Below are 19,906 nucleotides of genomic sequence, written 5' to 3' on the forward strand. Positions count from 1 at the left end.
AAAAAATCCATGTCCGCTCTTACAGACCACTGGGGGCGTAGTAACACAATTATATAAATGAACAGGATTATAAATAACCAATCGATATATGGAGGAAAAATGGGACATTTTCCTTTGCCTTCTATCAGCCATTTCCAAAACTGGAAAATTATAACTTGCCTGATGTGGTGGCAGAGAGTGGCAATTCTATATGTGGGAATAATTGCGTACTTGGTTGGGGGTCACCCAGATAGGTTAGATGGCAGTGAACTGATTCTGTTCACCAGAGAACCTGGGTTCGTTTCCCAGTCTGGGCATGTAATTTTTCCCACATATATCGATTGGTTACTTTATGTGTATACTAGCAGAAGTACCCGGCATTGCCGGGCGGGGGAGGGGAGGGGGATGGGAGGGGAACGGGGGAGGGGAACGGGGGAGGGGAGCGAACCCCTTGGCAAAGCGAGCGATTTTTTTTTTCATAGCGTCATAGCGTTCATAGCGTCATATCGTTCATAGCGTCATAGCGACATAGCGATTTTTTTTTCATAGCGTCATAGCGTCATATCGTTCATAGCGTCATAGCGTTATCACGTGATCGCTCTGAGCAAATCAGCGCCCACCTGCTCTGATTCCATTGATTCCGTGCGCTGAAATGTGCTGAGGTAAATATGAATAAAAAATATGGCTCGTCAAATATTTTGAGTTCGGCCATGTTCGTCCCACGCTCAATGGCCATGTCTATGTCAAATATCAAGCACGTAAGCCTCTCCGTTTAGGAGTCTATCGGTAACATTACACACACACACACACACACACACACACACACACACACACACACACACACAAACTGTTTTATATATATATAGATATATATATATTTATATAAAAACCGCATTTTAAGGCCATTTTTACCCCCAGGGCAGGGGTTGGCCTGTTTTTGGGCACCGTGGTCCCCTTTTTGAAGCAGTGTTTTATGGCCGGATGCCCTTCCTGCCGCCAACCCTGTTAGTCGCCTCTTGCCACACGCAGGGAATTACCAGTTAACTGGTACTCAATTTACCGACTTTGGAAGGATGACAGGCTGAGTCAACCCTCCTGGCGTTAATGCAGTGATCGACCGGGATTTGAACCTCGGATCCCAAGCCGGAAGCCTGACCGCTAAGCCAACGTGTGTGTGTGTGTGTGTGTGTGTGTGTGTGTGTGTGTGTGTGTGTGTGTGTGTGTGTGTGTGTGTGCGCGTGCGCGTGCGCTCACACATACTGTATATATAATCATTATTGTAATGGTTTTGTCTTTAATTTACACTGACATTTTAATATGAGGTACGAAATGAATTGATAATAATAACATCAGTAATGTGATGCATGGTCTTGCACTATTCAAAATGAGGAGTGCATTACCTTTCTTCTTCTTCTTCTTCTTTAACTGCCACAATTATTCCCACGTTCTTGTGGGGCCAGCCGGGGGAAGCTTGCCCCAAGTCTTTCACTTACTATCTGGCCATGCCTGACATTTGACAAAGGTTAGGGCAGGAATTTGGAATTTAGCTCACCCCTTCCCCCTCTTTGCAAAGGACAAGTGCATTACTCGTCTGTCGTCTTAATAGTGTAAATCCGTTTCTTCATCGTGGTTCAGGTTCCGATATTCAAGGTCAAATTCTAATAGATTGTTTTCAAACAACAACAACAGGCATTTTAAGGCCATTTTCCCTGCAAGAGCGGGGGTTAGCCTTGCGGTCCCCATGACAATCTTCTCCATTTTTCCCTATTTTCTTTTCAGATTGTTTTCAAGCAGTGCCAATTAAAATGTTTCATTGCATCTGCATGTTCCCAAGTAGTTGTGTCACTGTGCAAATGCGAACGAGAGATTTTAGTCATTGAATTGTGCTGTTGAACGTTTCGCATTTTCTTTCTATCTCGTAGCTTTTCTCCTACGCTGCCAAACAAATATTTTCCTCGTTGGAGCCATGCCTTGTACCAAGAACCCTCAGAACTTGTTGATTCAGCTGTCCCGTTCCACATTTGTGCTCTCTTCCAACATCCCTCCCTCCCCAACCTCCACCCTTTCATCTTTTTTTTTTTTCTTTACCACCGCACTAACCTAAGAAGCAATGGCAGTTTGGGCAGCCCTGTTGCTCTGTCGGCCAATCCGTTATCCGCTGCCATGACCCACGTGATGGTTCTTTATTTTAACCAGTGAGGTTTTCTCCAGCTCACAGGGCTTTGTAATAACAGCTGTTTTTCATATGTGAAGGCTGCACCTCTTTTCTCCTAGCGTATTCAGAGATAGTTACTTCTGTCTGTTCTTTGCCAGAAGGACTTTGTGTTAACATTCATTTTGAGTCCTCGTTGTTATTGTTTCTATAATATTGCGCAATTATTTATTTGTTCTTTTATTTATTCATCCTCAATGTGATCTGCACTTTGGGAGAGTAGCGATTTTGTAGTGGTGCATGCAGACCGAGAGCTCTCTCTCTCTCTCTCTCTCTCTCTCTGTCTCTGTCTCTGTCTCTGTCTCTCTCTCTCTCTCTCTCTCTCTCTCTCTCTCTCTCTCTCTCTCTCTCTCTCTCTCTCTCACCATCTGTGGAAGCCTTCTGAGCAGCTTCGGAGGATGAGTTCGCTTGATCAGAATGATGATTGCTCTTTTTGCCTGTTGTTTTCCAAATGTGATCTGTGTGAGGTATTTGTAAATGCACATTATCTCCTCTACTTGCAGGGTATTTTTGTTTGTTTGCCTACAGACTTTGTTTTAGCATTCGTTGTGTCTTTTCATTTGTGAGCATGGTCAACTTTTCTAACTTGGGTACGAGGCTTATTATAAACATTTATTTCCATAGTTTTGGTAATGGCTGATAGAATGCACTCAATTGCATTGTGTGTAACTTTATATGTTTGCTTTTGAGCTTTTTGCTGGCTCTGTTCCGTCTGCCTTCGCTTTTGCTGATGCAGTAGTTATTACATGATGAGTTCTAGGAGTGTTTGGTAAGTGAAGGCCCAAGTGTTTTCCGAGCCCACGTTCTGCACTCATTCATCCTTGTGCTGTGGTCCAGTGCCAGAGGCGCTCCGTGCCTGAAAGCTTTTGAAGGCTGAGGTCGGAAATGCCAACTTGCTGATGCCTTCTTGAGCTTAAAGGCACATTCTGTATTGTACGACTGCATTCCATAAGGATGATGCAAACAGTCATAAACCTGATAATTAGATTATTTTTCAATTGCTTTGTTCTCCTTAGTTGGGCATTTGCATAACATCTCAACAAACTACAACATGCACACGCACACGCACACGCACATGCACACACATCTCAGTACCAGAAAACTCATGGAAGCACGAACCAAGGGCAATCATTGAAAATGAGGACGTCATGCTTTCGTACGACCTGATGATTCCATCGAGCATGAACATAAAAAACAAAGCATTGCGTCCAGACATTGTACTCAGGAACAAAAAGAAAAGACAGCATTGATGATTGAGATATCGGTACCTAGCGATTTTTGGCCTAAACAATGCAGAAATCAAGAAAATGACCCAATACCAGGACCTCAAAAATGAGGTCAAGAGATCTTGGAAGCTGAAGAGCATCGAAATTGTATCAGTGATAATTTGAACAACAGGAATTATAAAGAAGAACCTCACTGAGATTTTGAAAACCATTCCCGGGAATATTACCACAAATTAACTACAACTGGAGGTAATCCGGGGTTGGGTGATGATCCTAAAAAGAGACCTTGGAATAAAACTCTGAAAAAGTTGAACAGCTTGGTCCATGAACTGGGATCCCTCACCGAAGAGGAGGTGGATACTTTGGGTCCTGGGAGAACTCAGTTACACCTCATGAAACCCGCAGATGGAGATAACAACCAATGATATACACACACACACACACACACACACACCACACACCACACACACGTACGTTTCTACATTCTTCACATGCAGGACAAAGACATTAGTAGACATCGGTGCACTTCTACATGAATTACATGAACATTAATAGACAGTTACATAAGGGATTTGAACCTCCTGTGTTCCCACATCATGAACCATGGGTTCAGTGCAAACACGAACATGCCAAACAATTTGTTTCAGCATTATGCCTCGGGCATCAGTTTTTAATTTTTTTTTTCATTGAAAGATGTCCCTTTAGCTAACATTGTGCTGATGTATTCATTGAGCAATACACAATAGCAACATAATTGCCATGGAAACCCATCTGTCTCTACCCTAGGATATTCAGTTTGCAAGCTTGATGTTATGGTGATGACCCTTGTAATATCCCATTATCGCCTTTCGTTAGCACCATGTCCAGCTGTCAGGTAGTTGTCACTTTGGCGTAAGAGACAGCTGGGCAAATGCTTGTCTCATCCTGTTGCCCATGAATAACAATGAATCTGCTCTTTAAAATTTGAATGTGGTTCAATTAAGCATGATGATTTTGAATTTGTGATCACCACCTGGACATTCGTTTCATCAAAGGTGTACTTTCCCACAATTTTCAAGGTGTCTTCCCTTCTTTGATATTTTCTTTTTTCTTCTCTGACCAGTTGGTAACAACAGAGGGCTCTCATTCTGACTCAGGATCACACTGCGCCGAGTCAGACTTGCGGCCACGTACAACCGAGCGTACAGGTGGCATTGGGGACTCGCGGCCACCATCATTCCAGTGAGCTGATGATCCTTGCATCTTTGGACTTTTTTGGAGATGAGTGAAAACATTCCTCTGGAAGAATGTCATTTCTTATATGCCTCTTACCTCCACCACAGTGGCAATGCGAGTGGTAGTCGGGAAAACCTGGATCATGATACAACTGAAACAGAGTCTGTGGCTTCAGCACGGCGGGAACGAGCAAGGCGGAAAGAACGTCATGATACTGGTAATTCTGCTGAGCTCATAATTTCCATCATTCCTGGATTTTTGACACAGTTGTTGAACGAAGGATAAATCATTCAGGTAATTTGATGTTTGTACAAATGCTACTAATTTTTTTTTAAGGTTTCATCATATCCTCTTTTAGTTTAAATGGTTGGTGCTAATGTTTTGCATGGGGATGTGACATGGCAAGTACACTGAGTTTGTGGGGGAATGCCTGAACTCGCACAGGGCCGAGGGTAAACGGGCAGACAAAGGGGGAACGAAGAGAGCGTGAACCTCTTGGAGGCTATGACTCGTCTTCCACACTCATGAGCAGCGAATTGGACTCCACGAGTTTCTTTGACTCCGACGATGATGGCTCTACCAGCCGGTAACTGGCAGCTGTTTGATTAACCCTGCAGTGAATCACCTGACAGTGCCTTGCTTTACAGTCTAATTGCTTGAATAGCTTTTGCTTATGTTGGCACTCAAACATTAATTGCTTGGACTGTAATTGGACATTTCTGTGGTCAGAACTCAACAGGATTGAAACTTTTACATAAGATGAAGTTGCTTGTACCCTGAACTTTATATATAGTTCTATACATTAGGGTGTCACTAGTAATAGTGGGCAGAAATTTAAAGATGGATTTTTTCAGTCTCACCCCGTAATATTATTCCACTTAGTGAAACAACTGAGTAGAAGACATTTGGTCCTGATTAGCCATCATTTGGAGGTCGCCCATTCAACTTTAAATAATGTCCGTTTGTTCACATCACTTTCTACTTCTTGGAAATAAACCAAATAACCATTTTCCTTTATTTCATGATTTCGGATTTTTCTTGCTTAAGAGCAGGCTTCCTAGTATTCCATTAGACGTTACCCCTTTTAGTGTTGGGAGGGTGCCGCCGTCCCGAACAACCAAGTAAGCTTCGCCGTCGTATAATAATATTTTAACCAAATACCCTAATGTAAGTAGGACATTGAAAAAACGCAAATTGCACGAACATAATATTTATTGTAAAAATGTAAAAAATAATTTCACGAGGTAATACATTCAAAAAATGGCAAAGTAACAAAAGTAGAACTTTGGAAAAACGTAAATAATACGAATGTCGATGCTTATACGCTTATACTTATACTTATGACTTATACTTATACGCTTCACATCTTCATCAATGCTGATTTATTCGGAGCTGGGTGTCGCTTTCTGTGCTCGGTGACAACTTGGACGAGGAACTGGAACTGTTCCTCTTTCAATGTCAACTTTCCATTCAGCTCCTGTACCAGAGCCACAGCCCGTTCGGCTCTGTTGTTCACCACCGCAGGTTTGGAGACCAGAACCCGAGATTGCACGTAGTCAGGGTTTGACGTCCACGAACTGGGATGGTAGAGTAGGAAGTCTTTTGACAATTGAAGTTTTGAGAAGAATCCACGGGTGTTCTTCGTGACCAATTGTACTCGTCCCTTGCTATCGTTGAGGAATGTAGCTTCCAAAATATGAGGACGTCTTGGTGGCCTGTAAGGGGCTTCCTCGTCCAGTGCTTTGACCATGTTGCACTTCATTTCTGTCGAAATCCTCATCAAAAAATGCTAGACCCACTGCCTCTTCCAAAAGGTACCATAGGTGCGCAGCTAGCTTCTTCGTAGTAGCATCAGAGATCTTATTGTCCGAATATCGAATGAGCGTCCTCATCAATTCCCAATCGTTCAGCGGTGCTTCGATGGATTGGGAAGCTGTTGTCCACACCTTCATGTACACAAGAATGGAAAATAGAGCGAGATCTCGAAATCCGCGTACCTCAGTGTTTGTCATTTGGAACTGGTTAAAGAAGAGCCAGATCTTGATGGCGTAGAGCACCTTAGCCATCCATCGAGCCCGGTGCATGGCACCAGGGGCACGGAACTTGATGCCCTTGTGTGGAATTCCACCGAGGAAGATGATGGAAAGATTAAGTAATTCCTGATAGTCATCACGCACTTGATGAGCCTGTGACTTAGCAAACTCAATGAGTTCCGTTCTGAATTCAGAAATTGCGGCTTTGGTGACCACATCTGTGTCCGCCGTTTGGAATTGTCGCTGGTCAATGATCCCTTCACCTCATCCACCGTTGTTCGTAGCAAGTATACCTGTTTGCGGGTATCCATCGTAGAAAGATTAAGTAGAATATGATTTCTATGTAAGACCAATCACTGCGAAATGTGGGAGATGACTGACGTGTTGCAAATATTTTTTATATATATATTTTTTTTTTTGGGCGTATAAATATCAATATTTTTTTTGGAAGCAGGAATTATATTAAAAGAACCGCGTTTTGATGTGGTTTAGGGAGTTGAAAGGAGAACAATTGAGAGAAGAGGAACGGACACTGGATAAGGAAAAATGATAAGGCTTAGGGAAATGGATGACCGGAAAAACTGAAGAAGAAGCCCGCAGAGACGTCGATAATTTTATACGTGTAGAATGTAGAATTGTAGAATCTATATGTTCTATATATGTAGAATTGTAGAACATATTATGTTCATCGTCATTCATTCGTATTTATAAAAAATATGAACAAATAATAGTTTTATTTAAATATAAAAAATCTGATTTTTTAATTTAAAAAACAACAACTTTGGACCCTGGGGGTGACCTTTTAAAGTTATTCAATCCAAATGATTTTTCAGTCACAACGCTTTTACTACTAATCGAATAGATTCTCGGGGTGAGAGTATGAAAAATCCAAACTTTACATTTTAGTGACACCCTAATATACATAATTACTAATTCATTAGAGCGCATGGCCCCGCCAGGCTGAACAGTTTACATTTTGTATCCCTCTGATAGGCTGGATCTGGATCTAGACCTGAACCAAAATAGAATCGATTTGTCTTTGTTACACACGTTGATTTGTAGAACATATCTGTGGCACCCCTATCCTACATGGCACCCTTTGATTTGTCTTACACATTTGTCTTTGTTTAACCCTGGTGTTGGGCTAGCGGCTAGGGTGCCGGCTTAGGATCCCAGGATCCTGGGTTCGTATCCCAGTCGATCGCTGAATTAACGCCAGGGGGGTGACTCAGCCTGTCATCCTTCCGAGGTCGGCTAATTGAGTACCAGTTCACTGGTAATTCCCTGTTTGTCGCTAAAGGCGGCAAAAAGGGTTGGCGTCAGGAAGGGCATCCGGCCGTAAAACATTGCTTCAAAAAGGGGACCAAAAAACAACAACAACCACGGTTCCCGAAAAAGGCCAACCCCCGCTTGCGGGGAAAAATGGTCTCTAAAGGTGGTTGTTTTTTTGTTTTTTTTTTGTCTTTATTACACACACAAATTGTGTACTAAGTTTGGCTGAATCGGTCCATAACATTTTGAGATATCGTGCTTTATGTCGTTATATCTCAATGGTCCTATCTCTCAATGGTGACGAATCAATTAAAAGATTAGAGTATCCAGATCTGTATCTTCACCAAAATCTAATAATTTCATCCTTGTCACTCCCAATTTCTCCATCATCTTTCATCCAAATCCGTTCACAACCTTTTGAGATATCCTGTTCACAGACAAACAGACAAGTTTATTTTGGATCTCTTTGAAGTTTATTATTTAACGTTATTTTTTGGTCACAATGCTAAATGCAGGTTTTTCTTTAATTAAATTGTTGCCCTGCACTGCAACCTTTGTTCAAAGACTTTCAGTATAGGACTACTGTTGTTGTTGTTTATGTGTAGCCCAGGACAGTTCGGTCGAACAAGCCCGCGGCATGGAGACAGCCGATCGATCTCGTCGGAGTGACCCAGAGATCCTCCACCTCCAGGATGGTGAACCCCTACCATCACGAAGTCAGGGCCACGACAGTGTTAGAGAGGAGAGAGAGAGGAGAGAGAGAGAGAGAGGAGAGAGAGAGGAGAGAGAGAGGAGAGAGAGAGAGGAGAGAGAGAGAGGAGAGAGAGAGAGGAGAGAGAGAGAGGGGAGAGTGAGGGGAGAGAGAGGGGAGAGAGAGAGGAGAGAGAGAGGAGAGAGAGGGGAGAGAGAGGGGAGAGAGAGAGGAGAGAGAGAGGGGAGAGAGAGGGGAGAGAGAGGGGAGAGAGAGGGGAGAGAGAGAAGAGAGAGAGAGAGAGAGGAGAGGGAGGAGAGAGAGAGAGGAGAGGGAGGAGAGAGAGAGAGAGAGAGGAGAGGGAGGAGAGAGAGAGAGGAGAGGGAAGAGAGAGAGAGAGGAGAGGGAAGAGAGAGAGAGAGGAGAGAGAGAGAGGAGAGGAGAGAGAGGAGAGAGAAGGAGAGGGAGGAGAGAGAGAGGAGAGGGAGGAGAGAGAGAGGAGAGGGAGGAGAGAGAGAGGAGAGGGAGGAGAGGAGAGAGAGAGAGAGAGGAGAGAGAGAGAGGAGAGAGAGAGAGGAGAGAGAGAGAGAGAGAGAGAGAGGAGAGAGAAAGAGAGAGGAGGGGGAGAGAGAGGAGAGAGAAGAAAGAGAGAGAAAGAGAGAGAAGAAAGAGAGAAGAAAGAGAGAGAAAGAGAGAGAAGAAAGAGAGAGAAAAAAATAAACATATGTCACCCACAGGGTGAACCGTATCTTGCCAAAATGTGAAAATTCCGTTTTTTCGTCATGACATCATCAAATGACGTCATAGCGTCAAACTGTTTACAGATCTGGGAAGCACTCAACAAGGGCATTCATATGAGGTATTACTCGATATGGTACCTACGATTTCAAAATTTGACCTTGGGGTCAATAATTTTCGACCTCCAGCGCCAACCATGAAGGTCAAGGCCGATCGCCACCAAAAACTAATCAGCTGAGCGCCGGACCATATACTAGATTCCCATGAAGTTTGGAGACGATCCGATCAAAGTTACTCAAAAAATAAGGGTTTCGTTGACCTCCATGATTGACCGCAAAGTGACCTTGACCTTTGACCTTGACCTTCAAAATTTTGTGTGCTGAAGGGTATCTCTATAGGACTCTGATATGCGAAGTTACAGGAGTTTCCAATAATAACTGTGGTCTACAGAGTGATCTAAACGTGAAAAAAAAATGATTAACCACAAACAAAAAAACAAACAAACATACAAGCTGACTAATACATCTTGCAAAAACTTCGTTTTGGCAAGATAAAAACAAAATGAACATATGTCACCCACAGGGTGAACCGTATCTTGCCATTTGACCTTGACCTTAATAATTTCGTATGGTGAATAGTATGTCTTCATGACCAACGCACATGAAATATTGAAAGATTTTGATGAGAACTGAGGAAATAATTTTTTCATGAAAATTCCGTTTTTTCGTCATGACGTCATCAAATGACGTCATAGCGTCAAACTGTTTACAGATCTGGGAAGCACTCATCAAGGGCATTCATATGAGGTATTACTCGATATGGTACCTACGATTTCAAAATTTGACCTTGGGGTCAATAATTTTCGACCTCCAGCGCTAACCATGAAGGTCAAGGCCGATCGCCACCAAAAACTAATCAGCTGAGCGCCGGACCATATACTAGATTCCCATGAAGTTTGGAGACGATCCGATCAAAGTTACTCAAACAATTAGTGTTTCGTCGACCTCCATGATTGGCCGCAAAGTGACCTTGACCTTTGACCTTGACCTTCATAATTTTGTGTGCTAAAGGGTATCTCTAAAAGACTCTGATATGCGAACTTACAAGAGTTTCCAAAGGGAACTGTGCTCTACAGAGTGACCTAAACAATGCGAACTAAAGCAATACAATATACATGAAAAGTGCAGTTTTTTCGTCATAACGCCGTCAAATGACGTCACATTGTCAAACTAGTTATATGTTTGGAAAGCACTCAACAAGGGCTTCAATTTGAGGTACTACTCGATATGGTAACTGAAACTTGAAAATTTTACCTTTTGGTCAAAATTGAATAACCTTCAAAATGACCTTGAAGGTCAAGGCCGATCGACACCAAAAACTAATCAACTGAGCGCCATACCACACCCTATATACCCACCAAGTTTGGAGATCATAAGATCAAAGTTACTCAAAAAATAAGGGTTTCGTAATTTGACCTTGGGGTCAATAATTTTCGACCTCCAGCGCCAACCATGAAGGTCAAGGCCGATCGCCACCAAAAACTAATCAGCTGAGCGCCGGACCATATACTAGATTCCCATGAAGTTTGGAGACGATCCGATCAAAGTTACTCAAAAAATAAGGGTTTCGTTGACCTCCATGATTGACCGCAAAGTGACCTTGACCTTTGACCTTGACCTTCAAAATTTTGTGTGCTGAAGGGTATCTCTATAGGACTCTGATATGCGAAGTTACAGGAGTTTCCAATAATAACTGTGGTCTACAGAGTGATCTAAACGTGAAAAAAAAATGATTAACCACAAACAAAAAAACAAAAAAACAAACAAACAAACAAACATACAAGCTGACTGATACATCTTGCAAAAACTTCGTTTTGGCAAGATAAAAAGAAAGAAAGAGAGAGGTGAGAGAGGAAGAGAAAGACGAGGGAAAGGGCCGGTCCATGGGGACTGATCGGCACTCTGACAATGACCGCGCTGCCCTGACAAATCCGGCAGCGGGGAAGATTTGGCCACCGACTTGCATTGGGGTAGAGGAGAGGGGTACAATCTCCGCGAAGAGGCATCCCCGATAGTTGTGAGGCCACTAGTTTGTTCTGTTGGTGTCATCTGGGAACACTGCGTGTTTGTCTGCAAAGTTCCCTGAATTTCCTCAACCCCTCTCAATTTTCCTGTGGGCCAATTATCTGTGGCACCCCTATCCTACATTTTCCCATCTTCCTTCCTTGCTCTGCCCACTCTTTGAATTTTGGACTCTGCCCTTCCCCTGTGGTGCTGGTAAAATCCTCCCCTGTAGTTAGACTGCTGAGACCCCTTCAACCTTTGAAGCCCCTTTAAGACCTTTAAGATCCTTAAGACCTCAAAGACCCCTGAAACCCCAGAGGACCCAAAAGTCCCCAAGGACCCAAAAAGACCCGATTACCCATAATACCCAGAGAAACCCCGAGTCAGGCAGGTAGGTATACTACAAGGCAGTGAAGACCAATGAAAATTTGGTCCAATGGACCAACGGGCCCACTAATAATATAAATACTGTTCTTAACTTAATGGCTAATGTAAGTGCAATGTTCTTTCCCTTCGGTTAGCGTAAACGTCCACAATGTCCTCTGGAATCAGCTTCGCAGTTAAATCGCCTTCTATGTGAAAAAGAAAATCTTCTTCCGTGGTTGAGCACAGCCAGTTTGTAATCCCTCTCATTGCAGAAAAGCTTCGTTCCATTTGCAGAAATTGCAGAAATGAAGTTCTGAAGTGGCCGCTCCGACTGGCAATGTGAGCGCTAAGTGAATGAGTTTGGAATAGTTTGGGTACATTCACTGAAACAATTCTTTTTGAAGTCTCTGAAGGGTAATAACAGATTCCAGTCAGATAAAAAGGTCCATTTCTAGAGCTGCAAGCTGGGGATTTATTTTGAGTGGGTCTGCATATTTCTACAAGAGTGGATGTGGATGAATGACATTTTTGTGACATCTTAACACTGAGTCACAAGAGTGGATGTGGATTAATGACATTTGTGTGACATCTTAACACTGAGTCATAAGAGTGGATGTGGATGAATGACGTTTGTGTGACATCTTAACACTGAGTCACAAGAGTAGATGTGGATGAACGCCATTTGTGTGACATCTTAACACTGAGTCATAAGAGTAGATGTGGATGAATACCATTTGTGTGACATCTTAACACTGAGTCACAAGAGTAGATGTGGATGAACGCCATTTGTGTGACATCTTAACACTGAGTCACAAGAGTGGATGTGGATGAATGACGTTTTTGTGACATCTTAACACTGAGTCACATGCTTCGGCAATTTCCATTGATTCTTTTGAGAATCGTCTAACTCTGCAGTTACGGCATTCAAAACGGGAATGTTCAACTGCTGATGACACCTGTTTTTTGAGGTTGGGTTACAGTCGCAGGTGTTTCACGTGCATTTCTGCCTCTTCTACATGCTCTCTTTGACCCAATGTTGTTAATCTGATTTGAAAAAGGATGCAGCCAATCACATCACTCTATGCAAATACCGCGATATCTGCCATGGCTGGGGGAAGAAATCCACGCACTTGGGTTCCGTTTCGCTTTGTTATTCATGTTCAAATACGGATTTTTAAAATCTTGATGGTAAACTCCTGAAAAACAAATAAAGGAGGGGGCATTGCCCCCCCCCCCCACCCACCCCCACGCCCCACCCAAGATCTGCCGGTGTAACTTGGGCATTTTCAGCCATTTAAGACCATTTTTTTGGGACCATATGACCTTGAGCTTCAACATATAGGGATACAGTGCGATTTTTTTTAAGTGTCCCCATCTACAATCTAGACATAAAACTCATCACCATGAAAATTGGAGGAAAATTATTCAAGTTATGATAAAATAGGTATTTTTTTATTATTACGTCACAATCCAAAAAAGTAGGTCAAGGGCACAAAACAAATATCAGGTGCACAACTTCATTGCAAGTACACTCTTATGTTGCAAGAAAATCTTGGAAGGCCAAGCGGTCTTTGAGTTCCAAATTAGCAAAATTGAGTGATGACAAAAAAATGGTTTTTTTTTTTTTTTTTTCCAGACTGCCATTTGACCGGAGGGTACAATGTAAATTGAACATAAATGCGCCTTGCTCTAGGGCCTAGGCTATCTCGAGGGGACAATTTTGTTCTGATAGGACAAGCCTTGGTCGAGTTTTGGTGAAAAATGTTAAAATGTCTGAGTATTTTTACTCAGTGGTTATGTTCGTTGCATGCCGAACCTTAAAAGTTCGGCTAAGGTCAAAAACATTCTGTCAATCCCACATGCTATTATTCCCATTATTGATGCAAAATTTCATTTTGAAAGTCCCAGCCAGATCCGAGATACAGCTCGGACATTGGAAAAAGGGAGAAAAACCTATAATGGTGGTTTCACACTCCAAGGGGTGTAAGGCCTTGACCTTTAACCCGGGGAGGGGTATGATGTAAATTAAGATTAAAAGAGGCTATCTAGAGAGGGCAATTTCATTCCGATCGGACAGAGCGTAGTCGCGTTATGGTGAAAAATGTTAAAATGTCTATACCTTAACTGGGTCATGACCTTAAATGAGGTAAAGGTCAAAAAAATCATATCAACCCCTGCATACTTTATATTCACATTATTGATGCAAAGTTTCATTCCGAAAGTTCCAGTTCCGAGGTATAGTTCGGAAATTGATACATTTCGGAAATTAGGAGTGCAATAATTAAAATAAAAAAACCTAAATGGTGTTTAGAACTCCTAGGGTCTAAGAAATTCTGGGTTACCATTCAATATTGGCAGTGCTAATTGTCAAACCAAACCCTACAACAGCTATAAGCCTCCCCCTGCCTATCTTATAGGGGGAGGCTTCAATAACTTCACAGTTTTTGTTTTGATGCATTTTACAAAGCAAGTTCTAGTAAGATAACATTTAAACAATAATAGTCATTTCTAGAATTGCCTTCAAGTTATTTTTATCATCCATGCTGCTCCCAATGGTTAATCGGTTTTGGTTTGACATGTTTATATAACTAGTACACCCGCTCACTACGGGAGCGGCAGGGGGAGATATGTTATTATGCTTATTATTATTGCCAATTATTATTACTGTTACTTATGTTAGATAAGGTCATTGAAAGGATCGGACCCTGCATGACATTATAACATGTTAGATCAGATCATTGAAAGGATCAGAACATGCATGACATTATAACATGTTAGGTCAGGGCATTGAAAGGATCAGACCATACAAGGTATTAAAAATGTTAGATCAGGTCATTGATCAGATCAGACTGTGCATGCCATTATAACATGTTAGATCAGGTCATTCAAATGATCAGACCGTGCATGACATTACACCATGTTAGATCACGTCGGTGAATGGATCAGACCGTTCATGGCATTATAACATGTTATATCAGATCGTGCATGACATTATAACATGTTAGATCACGTCATTGAAAGGATCAGAACATGCATGATATTATATGCTAGATCACGTCATTGAAAGGATCAGATTGTACATGACATAACATGTTGGATCAGGTCATTGAAAGGATCAGAACATGCATGGTATTACATGTTAGATCAGGTCAATGAAATGATCAGAACATGCATGACATAACATGGTAGATCATGTCATTGAAGGGATCAGATTGTGCATGACATTATAACATGCTAGATCACGTCATTGAAAGGATCAGAACATGCATGGCATAAGATGGTGGATCACGTCATTGTAAGGTGCATGACAGATCGTGCATGACAGTTGTTTTTAGGTAGTTGGTTTTGGACAGCAACTGCCCAGGGTGGTGCTACTGTTCTGACTTCGAAGCGTTAAAGTGGTGCCTGGAACCATCTTACACTCTCCGTGTCAGGATTTCTGGTCTTACTTTCTGTCTCACTCAAACTACATCTACCGGCCTAGCTTCAATCTCTCTTTCTCGCAAACAAACATCATACACTTTTCATCGTACACTTTTCATCATACACATTTCTTCTCTTTTATTTAAGGCCCTGGCCTCGATGAGGGCTATATAGTCCGTGCCTGGATCCTCCAACATAAAAAATATATATAACATGTTATTGTTTGATCAGGTCATTGAAAATATCAGACCGTGCCTCACCATTCTAAATTCCCAAAGGCAAAATTTACTTCCGTGAGGGTGCCGGGGGGGGGGGGGGGGGGGGGAGAGAGAGTCGGCGGGCAATATCGCAAATCACAAAACTCCTTGGAAGAACTCCACGGAAGCGGAAAGAAGGGTGATGTTATTAACCGTTGTGAGCTTATATAGATCTACGATCAGGTGTGTTTGTTGACGTGATTAGCATAGACTGATGTACGGATTCCTACAAATTTATTTCACTTTAGTGTTTTACAGCATTATCAACTATATAAATAGGTAATCAAACATGTTTGTGGTTTATGATATTTTTACTTCTGGTTGGTCGTTGCTCTCACGAAAACTGTATGATAAGCTATTTATACATGTTATCACAGCAAGAAAAACATATTGGAGAGGTGGGATATTATTTGTATAAATATTGTTTGTAATAACATTTATGATATGCTATTATCCTTAATTTTGTTATTGAAAGCGTCTTTGGAAAAAAGCCACGATAATGCTGAAGCCACGATAACTGTGATAAATCTGAAATAATCATCATTGGCCCAAAAACGCTCACCATGTCCACCCATAACTTTGCCCTCAACATCGACGGTTTCCCAGTATCCACCTCCCCTCACATCCGGAATCTTGGCATCATCTTTGACCAAACCCTCTCCTTCGACAAATACACTAAACAGATCACAAAGACAGCCTTCTTTCACCTGAAAAACATCGCCCGTCTCCGTCCATCCCTCTCCTCCATGGCTGCAGAAACCCTTATCCACGCCTTCATCACTTCCCGTCTGGACCACTGCAATAGCCTCCTTTATGGTTCACCCTCAACAATCACCAATAAACTCCAATACATTCAGAACTCCGCTGCCCGTCTACTCACCCATTCCCGGACCCGTGACCACATCACCCCCGTCCTTTACAAGCTTCACTGGCTCCCCATCTCCCAGAGAATCCAGTACAAAATCCTCCTCTTGACCTACAAAGCCCTCCATAACCTGGCCCCATCCTACCTGGCTGACCTCCTCTCCAGACACACCCCCACCCGCAACCTCCGCTCTGCTGGTACCAACCTCCTGACCCCCCCCCCCCCCCCATCCGGACCAAATTTAGATCCTGGGGGGGACAGGGCCTTCTCCATCGCTGCTCCCACCCTCTGGAACTCGCTACCTCACACCATCAGAGACTCCTCCTCACTCACCACATTCAAAACATCACTCAAGACCCACCTGTTCAACACTGCATTCAACATTTAACCCACAGCATCTAACCCCTGACTATCTCCTCTCCTTCTCCCTCCTTTGTGCTTTGAATATTTCCCTATTGATTCTTCTTTTTTTGCAATTGTTTTTATGTTTTGCTATGCATTATGTTTTGCACTCTGTCAAAGCGTCTTTGGGCTTCCTGAAAAGCGCTATATAAAATAAATGCATTATTATTATTATTATTAATGCTAACTTGACATGGATATATACACCTCAACACACAACCCCTTTGACGGCAATGGCGGGCTAAACCTGCTCAGGGGGTGAAGGGTGGGGGGGGGGGGGTGGGAAACCCCCTTGGGGAGGGAGGCCCCCTTGGGGAGGGAGGCAAATGAATGCACTACAACCTTCATTGTGTAACCCTTTGTCATCGTGTCAAGTTTGGTTGAGATTGGATAAGTAACGGCGGAATGTATCGCAGTCAAAAAATCATCAGACAGACAGACGCCAAATTGCGTATTTTAGTATGATATAAAGGTGTAATGAATATAAGAGAACAAATACACAACTGATATGTTTGAGGACCAGTTCACTGGTAATTCCCTGTTTGTCGTTAAAGGCGGCAAAAAGGGTTGGCGTCAGGAAGGGCATCCGGCCGTAAAACATTGCTTCAAAAAGGGGGCCGAAAAACAACAACAACCACGGTTCCCAAAAAAGGCCAACCCCCGCTTGCGGGGGAAAATGACCTCTAAAGGTGGTTATTAAATACACAACTGATATGAATCTCTGGATAATTATTTTTATTAAATTTGTTTTTACCTCTGCCACTGAAGGTGGCTGGAGGTTATGTTTTCACCCCTGGCTATCTGTCTGTCTGTCTGTTTGTTTGTCTGCTTGTCTGTCTGTCTGTTTGTTTAACTGTGAGCAAGATATCTCAAAAAGATGTGGACGGATTCAAATGGAACTTGGTGGAGAGGTTGTGTATGTGACAAGGAAGAGTTGATTAGATTTTGGTGAAGATTCTAATCTGGATCTGGATCAGAGAATTTTTTTTAGTGATTTTTCACCTTTGAGTGATGGGGCTAAAACCGATATTATAGCAGGATATCTCAAAATGTTATGTACGACTTATGACTAAACTTGCTAGATGAGTTGGTTAGGTGACGAGAATAAGCCGATTAGATTTTGGTTCAGATCTGAATCCAGATCCGGCCTATCAGTGGGATACAAAACTTGAAGTGTTCAGCCTGGTGGAGGTATGCGCTCTACCGAGTGCCATTCTCGTTACCCCCATTTTCACAAACCAACCATAAATGTAAATGTTGTAGTTCACCTACAAACCTATTGCTCAGAAGAAGCCTTCATTTGTGGCATATATATTTAAAAAATGAACCTGATCAATAATCACATGCTGCTTATCTTTCAGAACTGTCCTTGATTGAGACTTTTGTCCTCCCTCCCCTTTAAACTACCACTATTTGTTGAAATATTCCTGTTGCGTAGATTCAGCTACTCGACGGAGCAAAGTGCAACGTCACGTCTCATGAAACGACATCGGCGGCGCCGTCGAAAACCTCAACCACAGCAACTGGACAGGGTAATCTATTGACCTGCTTATCTTCTCCTTCCCACCTCAACCATATCCCCCTACACCAGGGCTCATAATTATCAGGAAACTACTTGTCTAACAACAAACGTGATCGGTTCAGTTTCGCTCTATATCTTAATTGAATTATTTGGCAGATTAAGATGGATGTGTATTCTTATTTTTGGTATCCGGCAATATGGCAATTCCTTGCTAACTCAACGTTCCTGAAAAGTGCCGTGTTGCGCGAAACCGCATTATGTGTAAACGATTTTCCCATACGAAATAATGTAAGAGGTGAGGGTTGTGTGTGAGAGGGAGCAGGAGAGAGATGGAAACAACATTTTGTTGGTTCTGTTGTTCAATCCAGGTACTCGCCAGCCTTTCCATATTTTCCATTCGGGTTGTTCTTGTATGACTATCTTTGGAGCACTTTTTATCAACATTTGCATGGATTGTTCTTAATGTGGATTCAGTAAGACCGATAACACCGAGTGCCATTCGGTGTTATCGAATGCTGGCGACGGTTCGTTTTTTCGCAGGTCTCCACGCTCTCCATCGAAATCGAAGTTAAGTCATTGTTCCAATTTGTATTTTCGTTATAACTGTATTTCTTTTATGGTGTATGTACGTTTATTGTCCCGTCAAAGATTTTCGGTCAAATCTTTCATACCTGTATTGAAAATCGCGTTAATTCGTGTCGTCTCGAGGTCCTGTACAGTGTACACTGTACAACCTTGAGGCTTTGTTTTTCTCTCAGCGCCTGTCGTTTGTGATCCAATAACTTTCGTTCTCTGTTTTCGCAGTCTTTCCACCCCAAAGCCTACTTCCTTATGTAAATCTCAACTAAAAAAAAACAAAAAAAAAGACTACCTTCTCTGTGCTCATTCGTTTATTCATTCTTATTCGTTCGTTCGTTCTTCGACCACGTGTTTCTCCCCCATTTCCCCAGATAGATTGTCAAATTTCAATTCGTTATTTTATCGTCCATGTGATATTGTTTGATTATAGTTAGTTTTGGTTTGAATTTCCTGTAACTCGTAATTAATTAATCGTTTTCTGCCCTTGTGTGGGGCCTTGTAGTTGTACCCCCGTCGGTGTTTTGTTAACTTAAGTGTGTTTTGCTTGGCTCTTGGTTTTTTCCCTTCTACCCCGAACATAATACTGTCTAACGTTCTAATTCCCCACCCCCCCCCCCCCCCCCCCCAAAAAACAAAAAAAAACAAAAACATTTATTTTCTTTTCTCCACGTGTACTGTTGTCTCATCCTGTATTTTCTGTCCAGGTGTGCTGTTCGCCCCACCCCCATTATCTCCTTGCCATCCACCGTTTGCCCTGTTCACGTGACTCGTGGTGGTCCCTCTCGGCTCTCCCCCCGTTGGTATTTTTGTGCATATAAGATTGTTCATAGTTCTGTTTAAATATTTTTAAATATGTTTTACCTTTCCCCTTCTGTTTTTTATTCAGTGGTATATTACAACACGCTGTTTTTCTTCCTATTTAAAAGGCTTTTCTCAATTTCCTCTCCAACTCATTCCACTTCAAAAAAAAGAAATTCAATATCTTATACGTCTTCCTCACTACATGGTCTAAATTCACATTCATTCCATCCCTCCTCCATCATCCTGAACCGGATTGCTAACT

The 19,906-nt window shown here is 42.3% G+C and overlaps 1 protein-coding gene across 1 annotated transcript in view; it reads left to right on the plus strand.

Moving 5' to 3' along the window:
• Positions 1–19,906, plus strand: part of DVL3 (dishevelled segment polarity protein 3) — a 115,425-nt gene that overhangs the window by 52,570 nt on the left and 42,949 nt on the right. The window contains exons 3-6 of the mRNA XM_068112125.2: positions 4,520–4,638; positions 4,740–4,849; positions 5,077–5,218; positions 18,181–18,274. Coding sequence (XP_067968226.1) covers positions 4,520–4,638; positions 4,740–4,849; positions 5,077–5,218; positions 18,181–18,274 — 465 coding nt within the window. The remainder of the gene's footprint in view (positions 1–4,519; positions 4,639–4,739; positions 4,850–5,076; positions 5,219–18,180; positions 18,275–19,906) is intronic.

This window comes from Myxine glutinosa, chromosome 4 (assembly GCF_964187855.1).
Source record: "Myxine glutinosa chromosome 4, kmMyxGlut1.1, whole genome shotgun sequence".
NCBI classification, from domain to species: Eukaryota; Metazoa; Chordata; class Myxini; order Myxiniformes; family Myxinidae; genus Myxine; species Myxine glutinosa.